This window comes from Pempheris klunzingeri, chromosome 16 (genome assembly GCF_042242105.1).
Source record: "Pempheris klunzingeri isolate RE-2024b chromosome 16, fPemKlu1.hap1, whole genome shotgun sequence".
In the NCBI taxonomy this organism is placed as follows: domain Eukaryota; kingdom Metazoa; phylum Chordata; class Actinopteri; order Acropomatiformes; family Pempheridae; genus Pempheris; species Pempheris klunzingeri.
The window spans coordinates 11624753-11642558 of record NC_092027.1 but is presented as its reverse complement, the minus strand read 5'-3'; the positions used below and the strand labels follow the sequence as shown (position 1 = coordinate 11642558).

At 42.4% G+C, this 17806-nt stretch overlaps 1 protein-coding gene across 2 annotated transcripts in view; it reads right to left on the bottom strand.

Annotated features, from left to right (window-relative positions):
• Positions 1 to 9496: 9496 nt before the first annotated feature.
• znf704 (zinc finger protein 704) overlaps positions 9497 to 17806 on the bottom strand; it is a 49086-nt gene continuing 40776 nt past the window's right edge. For both annotated transcript variants that reach the window (XM_070847030.1, XM_070847031.1), the window contains exons 5-9: positions 16127 to 16227; positions 15442 to 15736; positions 14460 to 14594; positions 14269 to 14360; positions 9497 to 13546 (exon numbers count right to left, since the gene is read on the bottom strand). In XM_070847030.1, the coding sequence (XP_070703131.1) occupies positions 13432 to 13546; positions 14269 to 14360; positions 14460 to 14594; positions 15442 to 15736; positions 16127 to 16227 (738 nt within the window). In that variant the 3' untranslated portion in view covers positions 9497 to 13431. The remainder of the gene's footprint in view (positions 13547 to 14268; positions 14361 to 14459; positions 14595 to 15441; positions 15737 to 16126; positions 16228 to 17806) is intronic.

The following is a 17806-nucleotide window of genomic DNA, read 5'->3' as shown; positions in this document are numbered from 1 at the left end:
CTCTGTTACCCACAGTCTCAGCCATTAGGAAAGCAATTTGCACTGACTGTGGATCAGAGGGAGGTTTCAGATGTGAAGAGCTTGTTTCCACCAGCCACGACACAACAGTGTTTGCTTCTCTGAGTGTATTTTTAACAGTAGGCCTACTACAGTGTCTGATGTCCTAATGTAACATCACTTTTCAGCCATGACCTGGTGTGCTGAGATAATTAATTGGAGCCTGTTATCTAAAGCCATGAGGCTTGTATTGTATTTAGTCACACACACACACAACACGCTCACAAGATTTGTTTGTTCTTTAATTGGAGCCATGGAGCGAAGAAATGTACTCTAATTAAAAATACCTTTTGAAGTAACTTAATTCTGAGTTCTTTATGTAACAATGAAGGGGTGACGATGAGAATCCTATTTGACAGCAAGGGGAGTTCTTCAAGTGCAACGTACGGCTGTGTTTGAAAGGCGATACAGTGTCGGTGTGTCTTATATGGGAAAACACATTTGAACTGACGCACGTCAGGTTCAAACAAACTGGAGGTGTATGTTCTGGATCACAACTGAAGCTGATTGAGGATAAAATAAAACAATTTTACTGCAGTACCTGTTATGAACACAAGAGGGCAGCCAACAACAGAAGCAACTCTGATGGCTTTATTTTTCAGGACTGCTCCTGCTGAACAGACTCCCAGTTAGAGTGCCTAATAGACTTAGTAGATCTCTTGAAGCTCAGTTCCAGGAGATACTGATACTGAAAACAAAATAAATTACTAAAATAAAAGTATTATCAGCAATGGTGTCCTTCATGAAACGTAGTTTTGTTGTTGCTCCTATTTCTGGTCTGAAATGGGAAATGAGTGGGAAAAGATATCTGGTGTTTCTGGGCACAGATCAGGATTTAAATGGTAGGGTTTGCTTGTGTATTTGTTAAACAAACTTTAACTTTCATTGTTGCATATTCAGTCACAGTCAAGTTAATAGAGAAACATTTAAGATGAAGTTTTCAGGGGATTTTAACGCCATAAAAGAAGCCTGGAGGGAAATAGTGAAACGGCAACATCCTGTTCAAAGTGGTGGCTAAAGCAGAAGTACAAATTTAGATTTCACTGTAATAATGTGGTTTAAGTTTGGCAGGAACGAGTCAGTTACGTGAAGTCCAATGGGGGGGTTTGGAAATCTAAAGTTAATCCAACATGTTGAAAAAGAGTGGAAACACAGTTCCATCAGTAAAATTACTACTTTTCAACCAGATTTGTGCACAACTACTTTTATTGAAGGATGAATTGAAACCTTATTGGGCTGAGATGATGATGTTCCACTTGGGTTTGTTTGAAGGCTTTTTTCCTCTCATGAGTGAATCTCTGGTTAAGTGCACTGACAAAGAACAGACTGTCACCATTTTGAAAAGCGTTACCGAGTACACTGAGAAACACTTCAGATCCTTTACCTTAAGATAATGTTTCTCAGTCCTGGTCCCCGCTCGGCATGTTGTAAACGTCTCCCTGCTCCAACACCCCTGATTCAAATGATCAGATCGTCATCAGGCTCTGCAGAAGCCCAGTGATGACGCATTCATTTGAATCAGGTGTGTTGAAGCAGGGAAACACCTAAAACATTCAGGTTATTCAGGGACCAGAAGTGGGAAACGTGTATAATACTTATTATCGAAAGAAAAGACCTCAGTGTGCATCTGATTGACCTCTATGTTGATAATGTCTATGTAAATCTAACTGATTTATTATTAATGATGCATTAAAGCTACAATTAACTATTAAAAAAGTATAATAACTCATAAGAATGCATCATATTTTATGAACTGACTTCCTGTTTTGTGTGTAACATCTGACTATATTAACTAGTAATCTAATTAAGTAAGAAAAGAACATTCAAATACTCAAAGTAACTCAAAAGCAGTACTAATATGCAGTAGTGGAGTAAATGTTCAGCTGGAGTTTGTCAAACTCAAAAAAAAAACCTTTTTACTTTTGAGTTTATATTGTAGCATAAAATGTGAAAGTGTTCTTTGAAGAGAAGACGCAGTGACAGCGGCTAACAAACAGCTGCCAAAAAATCTTTATTCAGTTATAACCAGATGCCTCCAGAGTTTTCCAGTCACACGGATCACTCTGGAGAAGGTTTAAACTGCACACGGAGTCAAACAACAACAGCACCAGAACGCAATTTGTCAGTAAACACCATTTGCAACGAGAACGATGGCAGTTTTTACACACAGACATAAGAAAGAAAGAAAAAAAAACAGGTACAGGAGTTAACAGTCAGTGTGTATCGATTCTTCTTCTTTGAGAAAAATCATCATATATTCATAGAAGTCATTTGATTATATTGTTGAAAAGAATAAGAAAACATCATTGGTGCAACAGAGTATACTATTAGTGACAGAACAGATACGTATTGCAAGTGCTTTGTGTGCTGTGTCAACAATAAAGAATCTCGTGTATAGACTGAATGTGTGACACTGACAACTGTGTGTAATATGATGAAATGGGCCTCGTTTCAGAAAGAGAACATTCAGGTCACACACGGCTTGGTATGTGCACGAGATTAGAAAGGAAGAAACCTTCAAACTAAATGTCCCAAATGACTCATCACCTCAAACAGTGAGAGCACCTACACACACTTTGAAAAATGCAGTTTAAGGGAATGTATTCGCTTTCTTACCAAGAGTTAGATGAGAGGATCAACACCCGTTTCAGGCCTGAAGGTTGAATACAAGATTACAACCAGCAGAGCGTTAGCTTAGCTTAGCACAAAGACTGGAAACTAACGTTAAGTTAAGCTAACTGGCTGTTTGCTGTAGCTTCATATTCAACACCCAAACTACAGAGCGGCACCGATTTTCTCATCTAACTCTCGACAAGAATGAGCTAATTTCCCAAAATTAACTTTAATTAATTAACAATTCATTTAAAGTTCAAACTCTTTGCAGAGGGAGTCATTTGTGACTGAGAAATGAGAATCATGCAATATTGCATTTTTTCTACAAGCAGTCCCCATTTCTTCTTCTTCTGGTGACACTGTGACCTTGGTGACCTCTGGCTTTTGGAGAAGTTTGAGACATTTCTGTCCTGATGCAAGCAGACAGAATCTGTTTATTCTCTCTTTTTGGCTCCGGATCATCCTGTTACAACTACAGAAATCTCCCTTTGTCTTTAGTATTCAGGTGTAAAAAGCTGTATTGCTATCGTTAAAAACGGATCCATATATTTGCCTCTTTCTTCCTCCTCTGAACCCCCTGTGGCCCCGCAGTGAAGGGACGCTTCCGATCTCATGGACAGCAACGATCCTTATCAACTAAGGTCACAGATGGAGCCTGTTTACATGTGCTGTTTCTTATCGCCCTCATCAATTATTCAATAACTCGGACACACATGTACACATAAACAGCTCCCTGTGCTCCACTAACATCTTGTGAGAGCTTGACTCACGGATGCATTGATTCCTCTGCACTTCGACCTGCTGCTCAGGGGAGCAGACGGACAAGTGCGCAGCATGTCTGCAGCCTGAATAAGCATCACGACAATCACTGCATCATGCAAAATGTCAGTGAGCCTTAAACCGGATTTAATGTGACCTTCATTTTGGTCATCTGATGGAGGGTGATGCTCTGCGGGTGCAAGTGTTTATGATAATGAAGCTCACAGGCTTTGGTTGGTGTGAAACACAGCAGGGGGAGGTTTATTATGCCATGTCAATGTACTAGTTGATAATGCATGAGGTATGACAGCTTGCACATTGAAACATGCGTTTATGGCCGCAGGAATGGCTTGATCAGGGACTAGAGGTGCACACACACACACACACACACACACACACATGCTCACAGTAAGCACAGTAAGCTCATACTTTCCTCACACAAGCGCACAGACAAACATGAGGAGGTGTGAATGCTACATTGAGCAGATGGGACATACCTCGGGCGGTCATCTGAAACAAACACTCCATCATCTCATGCTACATGCACACACACACACACACACACACACACTTGATGCTAACAGCTCCTTGGCGAAGCTGTGCGTTTGGACCAGCGGCCTGGTGAGACGCAAGCAGCTTCCACCAGCGAGCTCTTCACATCATCACAGGATGAGACCTGAAGCCACGGGGACATATGTTGAGCAGCGTGGGCACATATTGCCCCGATGACATGATCTAACACAGTTGGCTTTCACACCTCTTTCACTCATAATGTGCCTGTGTCTGTCTGTCTGTGTGTGTGAAGGGGTCTGGGTTGTGTAATATCAGCTTATACATGAGCACAGGGAAAGAAGTCCTGCCTAAAAGGTATTTTATGAAAAAAATAAAACACAGGCAACAAATGTTTGGAGCTGAGATATTTAGTTGCATATTCAAATGCTTTCTGAATAAATCCTGCTTCATAAATGATGCAGACTGATGGAGTAAATGTTGCAGTTGCTTGAAAGGTGGATTTGAAAAGGGCTTTGCCGCTTCTTGCAAACACAGAATCTGCTAACTTTTCATTGCAGCATGATAAAAGTTGTCTCATTCATGAAGAACACCTGCGGGAGTCATACTAGAGCTCATCCTGTAGTTCTAAAGTGGCTCCCACACTATAAAACAAGCAGAGTGGTAAGATGAGGCTCTGGGAGACAAGCTTGCCTTTTACAGACAGTGTTTGAGATACCAGAACACTCTGGTGTTGTGAATAATTCCTCAACTTTGGGGAAAACCACAGGGTTGTTGTTTCACAATTACAAATTTGAGGTAAAAGACACTAATTGGATACGACAAATCAAGGGCTTTTGCAGTGTTAGATTTAGCTGCCACCTGCCAACAACAAATTTCAAAACTTTCAATTCTTGTCCTGCACTGACAGGTCACCTGAACGCTACATACATAGGCAATACAGTATAGGAATTATTTGACATTTTGGGAAACACTCTTCTTTGCGATCGATACCGCTGTCAAGTCTGAGCAGTAAATACAGCTGGAGTTAGCACCCAGTTAGCTTAGCTTAGCATAAAGACTGGAAACAGGAAAATATCTTGCCTTGCTCTGTAAAATGTGACACAATTCACCTACTAGTACCTTTAAAGCTCACTAATTAACATGTGGAATATTGATTATTTAATTTGTTAACAAAGTGTCAAATAGACACTTTAGTACTGGACTATATCTCGAACCAGTAACTTCCTGGAGTCGCTGCTAGTTGACACTTTTGTTTGGTTTTTGTAGAGATTAAACAAGCAAGTTATGATACTTAATCAGAATTAATTATTTTAATTATCAAAGAAATTGTTTTAAAGATGATGGTAGGTGGGTTCTATTGCTACTTTGCTAGCCAAGCTAGCTTTCCCCCTCTGTTTCTAGTCTTTATGCCAAGTTGTAGTTGGCTGTAACTTCATCTATATTGTACAGACATGAAAGTTGTATGAATTTTAACATCTAACTCTCAGCAACAAAACTAATAAGCCCAAATATTGTACTGTTCCTTATAATCCCCCCCCTGTTGATGAAATGACATCCTGAGCATGGCTTCACCTGTTTCTGCCAGAAAAGGTAGTGTTAACATTTTACAACCCGCTGTGTCACCTAATGCACTGTCCACGGACAGATGTGGAGGGGGACAATGTGCTGCATCTGCGATTTAGTTTACAGTCTGGAAACAGATATCAAACATTTACATTTAGAGGCTTTAAAAGGATATAAAATGCAACGTAACTGTGCGTCAGGGTGGAGAGCAGCCACTGATCGCTGAAGTCTTTGTATACAGAACTTTTAAAACACTGGAGTGATGTAAAATGATTACGTTTTTAAGGTAATCACTGTATTTAGTGGCTTTGCGGTTATGTCTTGACAGGCCACAACAAAGTACATGTGGTTCAAGCAATGCATGCTCACACGTGTCTTAACGTTTGACGAGCACCACATGATTTTGGCCTCATCTGGTTACACACAGATGGAAAATATCATACTCTTAAAGCCCCCGTGCGTTTTAAATCCAGCGAGCGAGGGTTGTGGATGCAGGTGGAGGAAGAGCAACCGAGGCCTCGTACTTCTTTAGAACTACAGCTGGCACGTTTCCCATCGCTGCATCGCTCACTGTGCGATACAGGCTTTAGCTCACAGTGCTCCTCTAGTGATCCGTCTCCCACAAGCTAGACTCTCCCAGAACCAGCTAACTTAACACACGCACAACAAGGATGGGGAGAGCTTCACTCAGACTGTGACAAATTGGTCCGTGCCAGCGGGGAATCATAGATACTTTCCACTCTGGTATGGATTTGAAAATACGAGACAGGGATTTATTTTTCATGACCAATCTCAGGTTTTTAAACCCACAATATAATGTGAAGTTATGCTTTGAAAATAAAAGTATACTGAGGCAACTCCGGCTGCTCTCAACCCCTGTCATGGACGCCAAAGAACAAATAGAGCACATTTATATAAAGTCATGTATCTCATAATTTCCTTATTTGCATGCACATGCAGTATTAAAAATACAGTTAAACCGGAGCATATAGTATGTACAGTATACTGTTTGAAAAAAGAGTGTAAAAATCCAGTGCGACAGTCATTGAGTTCTTGAGGTCTACATGATTGTAATCAGGTAAAACAGCCAACGAGATGATCCAGATTAAAGAGAGGACGGGTCAGCACTCTCTGTGTTGCATATTCAAGTTAAAACTGAAGGAGCTGTGGTAGAAATACCCTTTAATGTTTAGTTTATTAATATTCTGAATGATCAGATCCAATAATAGAATTCAGGCTGATGAGAGTGTTATTTTCTCCCTATTCGCCTTTAATCATTCACCCACCTTCACACAAAGCTAGTGATGCCTCTTTGGGTGCGCTAAAAATGGATCATCTCACCGACTGTTTCACACGCTGCTTGCTGAATGAGGCTTCCTTGATTTCCCAAACATTTCTAGATTGCACCACAACAGCGATTCTTCACATCGACATACATTTATCTACAAGCCCTTGTACAAAAGGGAGAGAGGAGTCATGTTTGGGAAAACAAAGACAAGGAAAAATAAAAGACAAGAAACACACTGAAACACAGTATCATCATAAGTTCAAATCAAAAAAATTGTTTACAAGTTACAACAAAGAGTAGAAAAGTCACTCTTAGACCTTGCAACATCTTTCTAGAACCAGGAAGGGGCCAAAAGGGCCCCTGAACGCCACTCACAGGACTTTTCTTTGTATCACAAATCTTTGACTTATAGGTATAGAAAGCAGAACTCAGACTAGCCAGCACCAGAGACATTCCATCATTGTTGCTGTGGCCCTGCACATCACAGCAACACACCTCCACACAGAGTTTCTAGACATGACGTGGCGACTGGTGAGGTCCACTCTAGAAACTCTACGCTCAACAAGGCACATTCAGAACTCCTGTATTCCTCCAAAGGGGACCATAATGGGGGTGAAGCAGCTCCTGGAAACACATACTGAGGACTTCTCTTCATTTTAATCATCAAAAAAACATCAAAACTGCCCCAGAGTGTTTGCAGAAGCCATTTCATCCACGTCCCAACCCTCCTCCTCCTCCTCCTCCTCCTCCTCCTCCTCCTCCACATTCCTGAATGAATGAATGGAGGATGGAGGGTCCCTCCTCGTATTGTAGTGACAACAGCACTGCCCCGCCCCAGCTCTGGCAGCGGATAGAAGCAGAGACGCGTGAACCTGCCCGTCAGCATGGTCGCCATGGAAACTGATCCTACAGTTAGTGGGATGTGGACACTTCGAAGACACACCACTTCTCAATCAATATTGGAAAAACGATACTATGACCATTTAGGGTGTCCTCAAATACTTGACTTGCACAAATACTTGATTCCTATGTTTTGAAGTGCGATTTAAAGTCTGATTACATCTCCATATGCCTTTGGCCTCCACAGAGTGCCACCTGCTGTCAGACTACTGTTGCATGCTATTTCTGCCGAACACAGGAAGGTCAGTGTGAAGCGGCTGCGGGACAGCGGGGATAACAACCCTGTGGGTATCTGCTCACAAGTTTTATCGCCTGCTAGAAGCGGGTGGCCGGCTAATCTGCAGCCACAGAGCTGAGGGGGCCTCCTGAGCAAAAGCAAACCCATCAGTTTGGCCTCAACGTCTGGAGCTGACGGTGTAAATGAAAATAAGACAGGAAGTAGGAAATTTTAGAATATTAAAGTCAGGGGTATCACATGATGATAATGATAAACACATACTGTAGCTTGGATATACTGTACTGCAGCTTAATCTGTATATATTGTAGCATATATTGACTTATATTTGGATGATATAAGGTATTTTAACTATCAGCTTCTTGTCACAAACAAGCCTTGTCACGTATGAAATATTGATCTCAGAAAGGATCAGGTACGTAAAACAGGAATGATTATTAAACTGTCAACACATGACCTGCTGTTAAAGCCATCACAGCTCAGTAGCTGGGCTGGACAACTGTGCATGGACATAGCGTGTGTGTGTGTGTGTGTGTGTGTGTGAGGACATATACATTGAGAGTCCCTCATAACTCACAAGAGTTGATTTTTATACCGCCCATAAGCAGAATAATGCTATCTTGTTTTATTCAGCTTATAAATCACAGCTGAACGCTCAGCCCCTTAATAGGCGGTGGCGGAGGGGGTAAACACACCAGAGAACAAAAGCCAGAACAGCGGCTGCCGCTCCATTTGAAGGGAAAGGAAAAAAAAGGTCCTCATGAGTATTCATATCACTCTCAGTAGAGCAACAAGACCGCCTATTGTGGGTCTTTGATACCACAGTTTTGATTCTGCTGTGCAAACACATGTTTATAATGGCAGCCCATTTCTGAGCTTGTGTTCAGATGCTCGCTCCACCCAGGTTGTGGTGCTGAGAGCTCGCTTCTGCTCTAATATGAATAAGTTACATACTCACATCAGGAGGATGATACCATATGGCATATTTGGCATCATTAGGGTGTCAGTTTGGGAGCAAAAATGTGAGTCTTGATCCCTCTGTCTGCCAGTTTTGCCCAAAAGGAAGTAAATCATCCAATATCCCAAACATCTCTTCAACACGTTCATCTGTTGGGTACGGATTTCAAGTTTTCTATGATATCACATAAAAATGACAATTTTCCATTATCGCAGGAATTCTTAGCAGATAGCTGGTTTGTTATATTTAATGTACGACACAGAAAACTCAAAACTGTTTGGGTGTTACCAACGAAAACCGTCTCAGCTCGGGGGCCCATTTACGGATCCCTTGGGAGCTAAAATTGTTTGTGCCCAATCATTCTGCTCAGGGTATACCTTAAGTACTTCCATGCTCACACGTAAGAATTTGTACTTTTTGTAGTACTCTAACACAAAATGCTCTTATTCCACATCCTATGAACTTCTTCCACAGGGCTGAACCCAACAAATGGGGAGACAGTAATTAGCACTAGTCACCAGAGTAAATTATCAAAACCGATGAGGAAGCAGGAGAGAGAACAGAGGGTCCAGGGGGCGACACACTCACTAACTTGTGTCTAGACACTTGGTAGACTTGAGGCAGGGTGTTTTTATTTTCATGTTCTACAGCATAACATAGTGTACAAATGAAGTTAATATGATCAGAGGACACATGGGAGGAACAGCACTGCATGGGAATATAGCACCTCCACTTCTCCCTCCACTGACGCCACAGCACCAGTATGAACAGTATGCAAAGACACGACGCAGGCCGAGTGTCTTTGACAGCTAAGGCCGTCTTTGTGCCACTGGCAGTGATGATGTTTTCAGTCCAACACAGTGGGCCAGGACACAGTCCACAAACAAATCCCAGAGTTCGTCACTGATCTGCATGGAGATGGACAGGTTTGAGAAACATGGCAGCAAATATCCTTTTGAGGTCATTTGGATGTACCCTAAAGAAGGGTGTGAGATTAGCTTATTTTGGCCAAATCTAATTGGTAGCCATTTGATCGGCACAGAGCTGACCTAGAATCAGCATCAAGAGAGAGCTTCTGTTAAAATTAGCTGCCTGGAGATGCTGCCAATATCCAGTGTTGCCAGAACCTCTGAATGGTCTGAACTTCTTTAGGGACTTGTTCCTGGACAGAGCCCTGACTGAATCTGATTGGCTGCCAGATTCTCCCACGTACCAATGGAGGAGACGGTCCGAAGACGAACATGACGCACCACAATGATGGAGAAAGGGCAGTGGGAGGCGCATGGAGTTAAAAGACAAAAAGAAAAAAAAAATCTGCCACATCCAGCCACTAAGGCCTGGAACAACAAAAACAACCCCAAAGTGTGTTTGTCAGGAGCCTCGCATTGGGCTCGACCTGCACACACTCTGACAGGGAAGCGCCACGGGCCATTTAATACGGTGTGTAACTCCTTGGGAGGAGCGAGAGTAACGCTTGGAAGGGGGGGCAGAGCACCGTGCTTCAGTGGCAGCCCGCATACTTTGCCCGGGGCTCCTTCACACACAGAAGTGTATGACCGCGCACATCTGCGCAAACACCCAAGATGTCAGTCAAACTAATTGCAAGTGGACCTGCGTGACACTGGGAGAAGAGAATTGGAAATAAGATAAAGGTTTTAATCAACTGCGGTGTTCGACCACTTAGCAGCGGCTGCAGCTGGGAGCGTGGCGTGAAGGAGCTCCAGGCAGGAGCGCGTGGGTCACACTCACTGAAAAGAGCACAAGCTTGGCTTGCAGTGATTATTCCCTGGCTCCCTCCTACAGTCACAAAAAAAATCCTTCAGCAGAACATGAAAACAAAATTCATAAACAGTATATATTCATATATATATATATATATGTGTGTGTGTGTGTGTATGAAAAAAATAATAAAACAGCCAAATCAGTCTTTTTTCACTTTGAATTAAATTCCAACATGTTTTTGTTTTCATCTTTACGTATATATAGATTTGTCTTTCCTTAGACAATAATATGTTCACATAATACAATGGCAAATCAGTTTTGAGATAATCTAAATATAACATCAATGTAATGACACAGAAGAAGCACAATGATTTTTTCAAAGAATGACTTTAAGGCTATCTCTATACTCAAAGCAATAGTAGCCCGACAGGTTGAACGGTACATTATTTCCTCGCACGTTATTCTCGAACCTGTCTTGTTCATAGGGTGGCAGATGAAATGACCGATGCTCATTAACATGGAGTTTAGGGGAAATACAAGAACTACATATATACATGAACAGACGAAAAAAAAAAAAAGAAAACAAAAAGATCTGAGCATCATAACAGACATAACAGAGCTACAACTTTCAGGTGCAGAAGTACTGTGTGTGAAAGGGGCGACGACGATGTGAGTTTATCAGCTGGTGTTGGTTTTGAATAATTCTGGTGTAAAACCATCCTCTGTGTGTGACAGAAATGCCAGTAAAGATTTACAGCGTTCATCTAAGTAAATTTCATATAATGCAGATAGCAAACGCAGAAACAGAATCACAATGTGCCTGCTGGTAGAGACATTTGTCTTAACTTGAACATAGGACATTTCTATCGCTTTCAGGTCATTGTGGGAACGTAGAGCGCAGCCCCAGGAGCCTAAAATGTTGGTCCATTTATCATGAAACTATTTGGCTTTGTGATTTTGTTTCCTGGCTTTGAGCCAACAAGGAGGCTGGAATTCAAATGAACACATTCGTATGACAAATCAGATAACCGCATTATTTTTACCAGTCCCACTCTTTAGCTCTTACATTAACAAGGTTAAATGCCGATCATAAGGACTCTCATGAAAGCTCAAGCCAGAGCTCTGCTTGTGTGTTGCCCAGTGAATGAAGTGTGCGGTGCACGTTAAACAACAAAGGAGTGACCTAATCAAGTGCTTATAAGTTATTCCACCCTTCTCGAAGCAAACAATGGTTCAAAAAGGAGAGTAGCCACGTCGGAGTGGTCAAATATTCACTTTTTGTTGCTGTTACTTCCTTTCATAACCGCTTAAGCTGGAAACGAAGAGGGCTAGTGAAACATAGTGAAATTTTCAACTCTCTAGAAGTAACCACAAATGTACCAAGTGCTCCGTTTCACACATACACACATAAACTTTTGGTTTTCAGCCCTCCCCCTTTAGCTGACAGATCATCAAGATGCGCCTCTGCGGCGTATGTAAACACAAAGATTTTGTTCCCTTTGGGAAGGTGTAAAAGTTGGTCGAGGAGGAGGGCAATCTGTCTCTCTGTACGGTGAAAGTTTTTTATCTTTTTATGGCCTTGTACGCTGCTGACTTCATGCTTCCAGTATTGTCAAGAGGGTCTTTTAACACACTTTCTATCGCAGGTGGTGAGCAAACAGTCTTGGTTTTGCTAAAAAAAACAAAAAAAAGAGGAAAGAAAACTACATCAACAACAGTAAACATGGCACCTTAACAAAAACCAAAAACAAAGAACAAGATAAAGGAGTTTTTGGTTGCAAAGTTGTCATGTGTAATGAAAGAGAGAAGCTATTGAGATAGTGCTGTATACAGTATAACCCCAAGTTTTAGCTGCTGGTTTTTGCTTTCTTTAGAATCACATCCCTGATAAAACAAAGAAAAAGAATCAACTGGATAAAAAAGTCACATAGAAAACAGTTGCTGTCTTCTGCTCTGATTGTGTGGGAGTACCTGTGTGTGTTTGTGTGTGAATGCTGTTGCAGTTTTTCTGTGGTAAATCACTGGCGTGGTCCATCTGCTTTCCCTGACTGTAAATTGTATCTTTTTTGCATTGATCATTCACCTTGTGTGTCTCTATTTCCCCCTTTCTTTCTATGCATCAGCCTGTCTTTCCTGGCTCTGCCGTACATTCCCTCGGGGCTGTCAGGAGCGAAGAGCAGGTGAGGAACCGGGACAGGCTGTGATGTCGGTGATAAAACATCACCTTAAATAGTCCAGAAATAAAATGAGGGATGAACAAGTTGAAGGAAGAACAAAAACTGCGAGCTTCACCTCCATGCTTTTTCATAGTGTTCTTCAAAAACTTCAGCAAAGGGGCCCATTCTTCTTTTGGATAAAAATCTTTCACAAAACACAAAAAAAAGCTTTTGGCCTTTTTTCTGGACCCCTTCTTTGACTAGACTTTCCATTTAAAAACCAGAGCTTTACAAAACATAGAAAGATGCAACACTGAACCCAACATAAAAAACAGGAGAAAACTTTAGATCTCATTTTTTCTTTACATTATTTAGCTGCACTGGGGTTTCCCGAAACTGGGAATGATAGGAATGGCGGGGCAGTGCTGGGAATCCTGGACGGCGATGTAAAAGGTGACTCCGCTATCCTTTGGTTCCGTCCACACCTGGAATGGTTCAGTGGAGCTCAGGGGGCGACAACAGGGGCGGAGTCGGATCTTGACGGACAGTTGCGATTTTGAGCTGAAGAAAACCAGATGCATGCAAAATGATGCCCCTCCCCCACTTCTCTGGTGAAAGGCAGCAGGTCCCGTTGGCGTGGTGCGCCGTGGTGTTGGCGGGGAAATGCTCAGTCGGTGAATCTCTGGCAGGCCTTTTTCCAGCGGCAGGCGGTGCACCACATGTCACGGTTCTCCATCCCGTACACCTTACGGCACTTCTTCCCTTCACCACGCACCTTCCGACTGGGGGAGGAGAGAAGGAGAAAAAAAAAGGAAGAAACTGTCACGATTATCTGTGTTTATCATTAAAAAAATAGCATGAGCACAAGCATCAAACTGTGAATCCTGTATTGGGCCTAACACAGTCAACCTGTAGTAAAAACCATTCCAACACAGTGAAACAAAACACGTGTTAGAGTCCATTGAAACAGATGTAAATAAACTTGTTCCTCACACTTTAGACTCCTTCCACAGAGATGGATGCTCAATCACAAATGGAAATCTGCTTAATTGCTTTCTTGTTGAGATGCTGAGGAGAAGATCACTACCTTTGGAAAGAGCCATACTAGCTGTTTCCCCCTTTTTCCCATCATTATGCTAAGCTAAGCTAACCAACTGCTGGCTGGAGCTTCATATTTACCATGCATAGGAGTGGTCATCAAACTTCTGATTTATTCAGAGGTAAAAGGGAGACACCACATAAATCCTAATCATCTAAAGCAGCTTGGTTTCTTATTGAAGTACATTAGGCCAATCAGCAGCTGGACTAACTTATCATGACTTCCTTTTAATTAAGAGTCATTGAGCTGATTCGCAAGAATCAATATTCCATTTTTCATCCTTAACCACATTGAAGTAGAAAATCATATTAGATGCACTGGATTAAATGTTTGTTCCTTTGGACTTTAATGAAAGATAAAATGGAAATGTCAGATAAGACTCAGCGAGCAGTAAGGATCCAGTACCTGAGGGCAGTGGTGGCTCTGGGAGGGGACGAGAGAACAGCGATGGTCTGGGAGCGCTGCTCACTGAAGCCCTGGCTTTTACTGGGGGACACCTGGAGAGGGCAGACAACATTGTGATTGCAAGAACCCGAATGGAACTGTGTATGTGAGAATAAATATATGGTCTTGCGCGTGCGTTAAAGTTTCCTCACCGTGGTGCCAGTGAAAGTGACGGGCGGCGACTGCCAGGAGATGCTAAAGCTGGAGCTGTTGGTGGGAGTGAAGCTGGTGGAGGCTGAGCTGGCTGAGTTACTGCTGCTGGACGGGATGGAAACTGGAGCCGTGGCCTGAGGGCAGAGGTCAAAGGTGAGAAAGGTAGGCCTACCCGGTGGAAAAATAGTATTTCTATGACCTCCCTATAGCATTGTTCATTCTCAAAGCCCTGACCTCTAAGCTGCGTAAGCATTTTTTTTTTTACAATAAAACTGTGTTTAAAAAAAAGTACTATTTTTATTGTTGGTGAGGGGAAAAAAAACCTTGGTGCTCTGCTATTGTGTGAATGCCTTTTATTTTGAAAAAGGTCATTTTGACATAATGTTTCCTGAAATTCATCAGACACACTTGTAAACACATGTAAGCCTCAAACTGATCCCATCCTTAAAAACAATTAGTTTGTTTATGTTCACAAGAGCAGTCTTTAGGTATTTCACCTTGTCAAAACTCTTCAATGAAACACTAATAACCTATGCTGGTGATAAAACATGTAGATGTGCATGTAACTGTTAGTTTAATGTCAGACTCACAGATAAACATCAATGAAATTCAGGTTAAAACTGATGGATTGTGTCATTAACAATGAATTGCTTAAACCTGCTGCTGCGTGTCGATATACTACAACAGTTAGCACAGCTGCTAACGGGAGCAAGAGACCACAAGTCGCTTTGACATCATTAGTGTTTTTGTAAACACAGAGACACATAATCAGGATAATGAGGACCCTGATAGTAGTGTGTTAGAGAAAATATGTGCATTTACTGTGTGTGTGTGTGTGTGTGTGGCCTGATAAGTGTGTGGTGGTGTGTATATTGATCCAGAGAGTGCATCGATCTTTTATCTTCATGCTGAGTTTGACCGTGTGTGTGTGTATGTGCTGTACGTTGATCTTAATCTTGAATGTGTGAGCGTGTGTTTTACCTGGTAGGCGTGGTCTGTGTGGATGAGGTAGAGCGCGCTGGGCGCAGAGCGGCTGAGCGGGGTGGTGCCGCCAGCGTGAGGCTCCTTGGTGTCAGAGGACGGTGGAGGTCGGTGGGAGTCCGTCAGCTGGCTGACAGACGGGAGGGGAGAGGGGGGCGGAGGAGGGGGGGAGAGGACGGAGGGGGACACGGGGGACAGGCTGCTCAGCCCGTCAGCCACCGAGTCCGTGTTGAGCTTGATCTCCGTGTAGTAGAAGTCCTCCTCACCGTCACTGCAGTCTGAGTCACAGTTGCGCCTAAAAACAAATAGAGGACACAAACAGTGGGGGGTGATGGAGGCACGGAAGGACAGAGAGACATGTAGAAGGAAGTAAGTACAAATGTTGCTGTGGATGCTGATTGGTCTACTTGTGCAGAGCAATCACACTCCAACATTAATGTCACTCTTCCAACCAACTCAACACCAAAATAAATGTGAGATTTATCCAATGTCATTGTTCTCCGTCTCTTATTTTCCTTTCACCTGTCACCTCCCTGCTCAGTGTTACCGTGGCGATCCATCAGCCGTTAATCTGCTGTCTTGACAATGAAGCTGGCTGGAACGGTCAGAGAGGATGTGACGGATTTGTTTTGGAGGCTTTGAGTGGAAAAGGCGTGCTGTGTGTATGTGTGTGCTGGCGTCTTACCCCAGGTGGATGGTGCGGATGTGTCTCTGGATGCCGGCAGCGGTACTCAGCACCTTGCCACAGTTCTTCCACAGGCACTTGAACATCACCTTCATGGAGTTCTGCGGGAAACACACAAAGTACAGCAGCTGCAGTCAGAAAACACCGAAGCTCCCACATGACTTGGTTGATGTTCTCATATTGACTTTGAAAGTGTATAAAATGATAAGAAATCAAACACCTTTGGCCTTTCTTATCTGACACCACCATCGCTGACAACACTAAAGTGTGCAGTTGAACTCCCTAAATTGTTTTTTCACAATATATGCATAAAGCTCAGTCTATCATTTAATTCATATCTCTATATTATCTGGTATTTCCCTCCAGGGTTGTTAAACTATACAAAGAAGATCATTTAATTTTCTTCCTCATTATCAGGCAGGTAGGAGAATGTTTCAGTCTTCTCAAGTGACTTTGTAGTATAGACATATACAGTCATGATGATTGCTCAATGTAACTGAGGCTCTTTCTCACATGGGTAAGGTTTTATTATATTTAATATCATTACTATTATTTTGGATTTTAGAGTGGCAGCATCTGTGAGGTCACTGCAAGACTGGACAGAAGTTAAAAACTAGACGGTACTAGTGGGTGTAATGAAATCAATCGCTATTATAGCCAATGTTATAATTTAAATCATATGCTAATGTCTAGTTTCTGAAATAAAAACTACTGTGGAGTTACAGTTCACAGTTGCTCTCTATAGTATCTCTCTACGTGCTGGGAACTCCAGCAGTGCGACACACATGAACTACATCACGTATTCTTCCGACGCTCACAGCAGACACAGATGTGTGACACAGGCAGAGGAAACCGATGAGGCACAGGAGCCGAGGTGTGCCCACCTGGGGAGTGCAAGTGATGAAACTGCTGATTTGCCAGACAGCAAGAAATGCAACATCACTGGGAAGCTGGAAAGTGACGTATCCCGAGGAGCTGCTGTGCATCATATGATCTCAGCAAATTGAATGAATTTACTGCCATGTGAAAAGACCAGATTGTTGGTACACCTTCATGTTGGCACACATAGCTCCTTCTTCCAAGTATTTGTACTCCCCACAGCAAATGAGGGGAGAGAGAGGTGAGATGACATGGAACAAAGGTTAAAGTGATGCATTTTTAAGGTGGTTATTCTGCTTTTGAAAAATGGGGATCGTGTTTATATAGTAATATTACCAATACTGTCCAACAGTAAAAAAACACTACATGCTTCTTCATTGTTATATTTGTTATATTTCAAGCGTGCTAAATGGACATACAGCTTTACTGTAACATCTTTCTATGGAGCTATTCTGCACACACATTAATCTTGGAGGTGAGTGAGGATGAATAACAACACATCTGGTTGTGAGCTAGTGAGGCTGCTGTATCTTCAACCCATCAACTGTAATTACACCACAGGCCTCCTAGGGATTGTACATTGTTTTTCACAGGGAGAAAAACCCTGTGAGCGTTCTCTCTGCCCTCCTGTTTCCCTGCTCTGAGCCAGTATAAATGGTCTTATAGGCCTGTCTATCAAACTATTGTTTAGGGGGCTGATTTAATTTTGACATGTTTTTTTTTTTTTTTTTTAATTCTACTCCTCCTTTCAGAAACTCAGACACACACGACAATCATCTGTCCCCGGTGCATTGTTTTGTC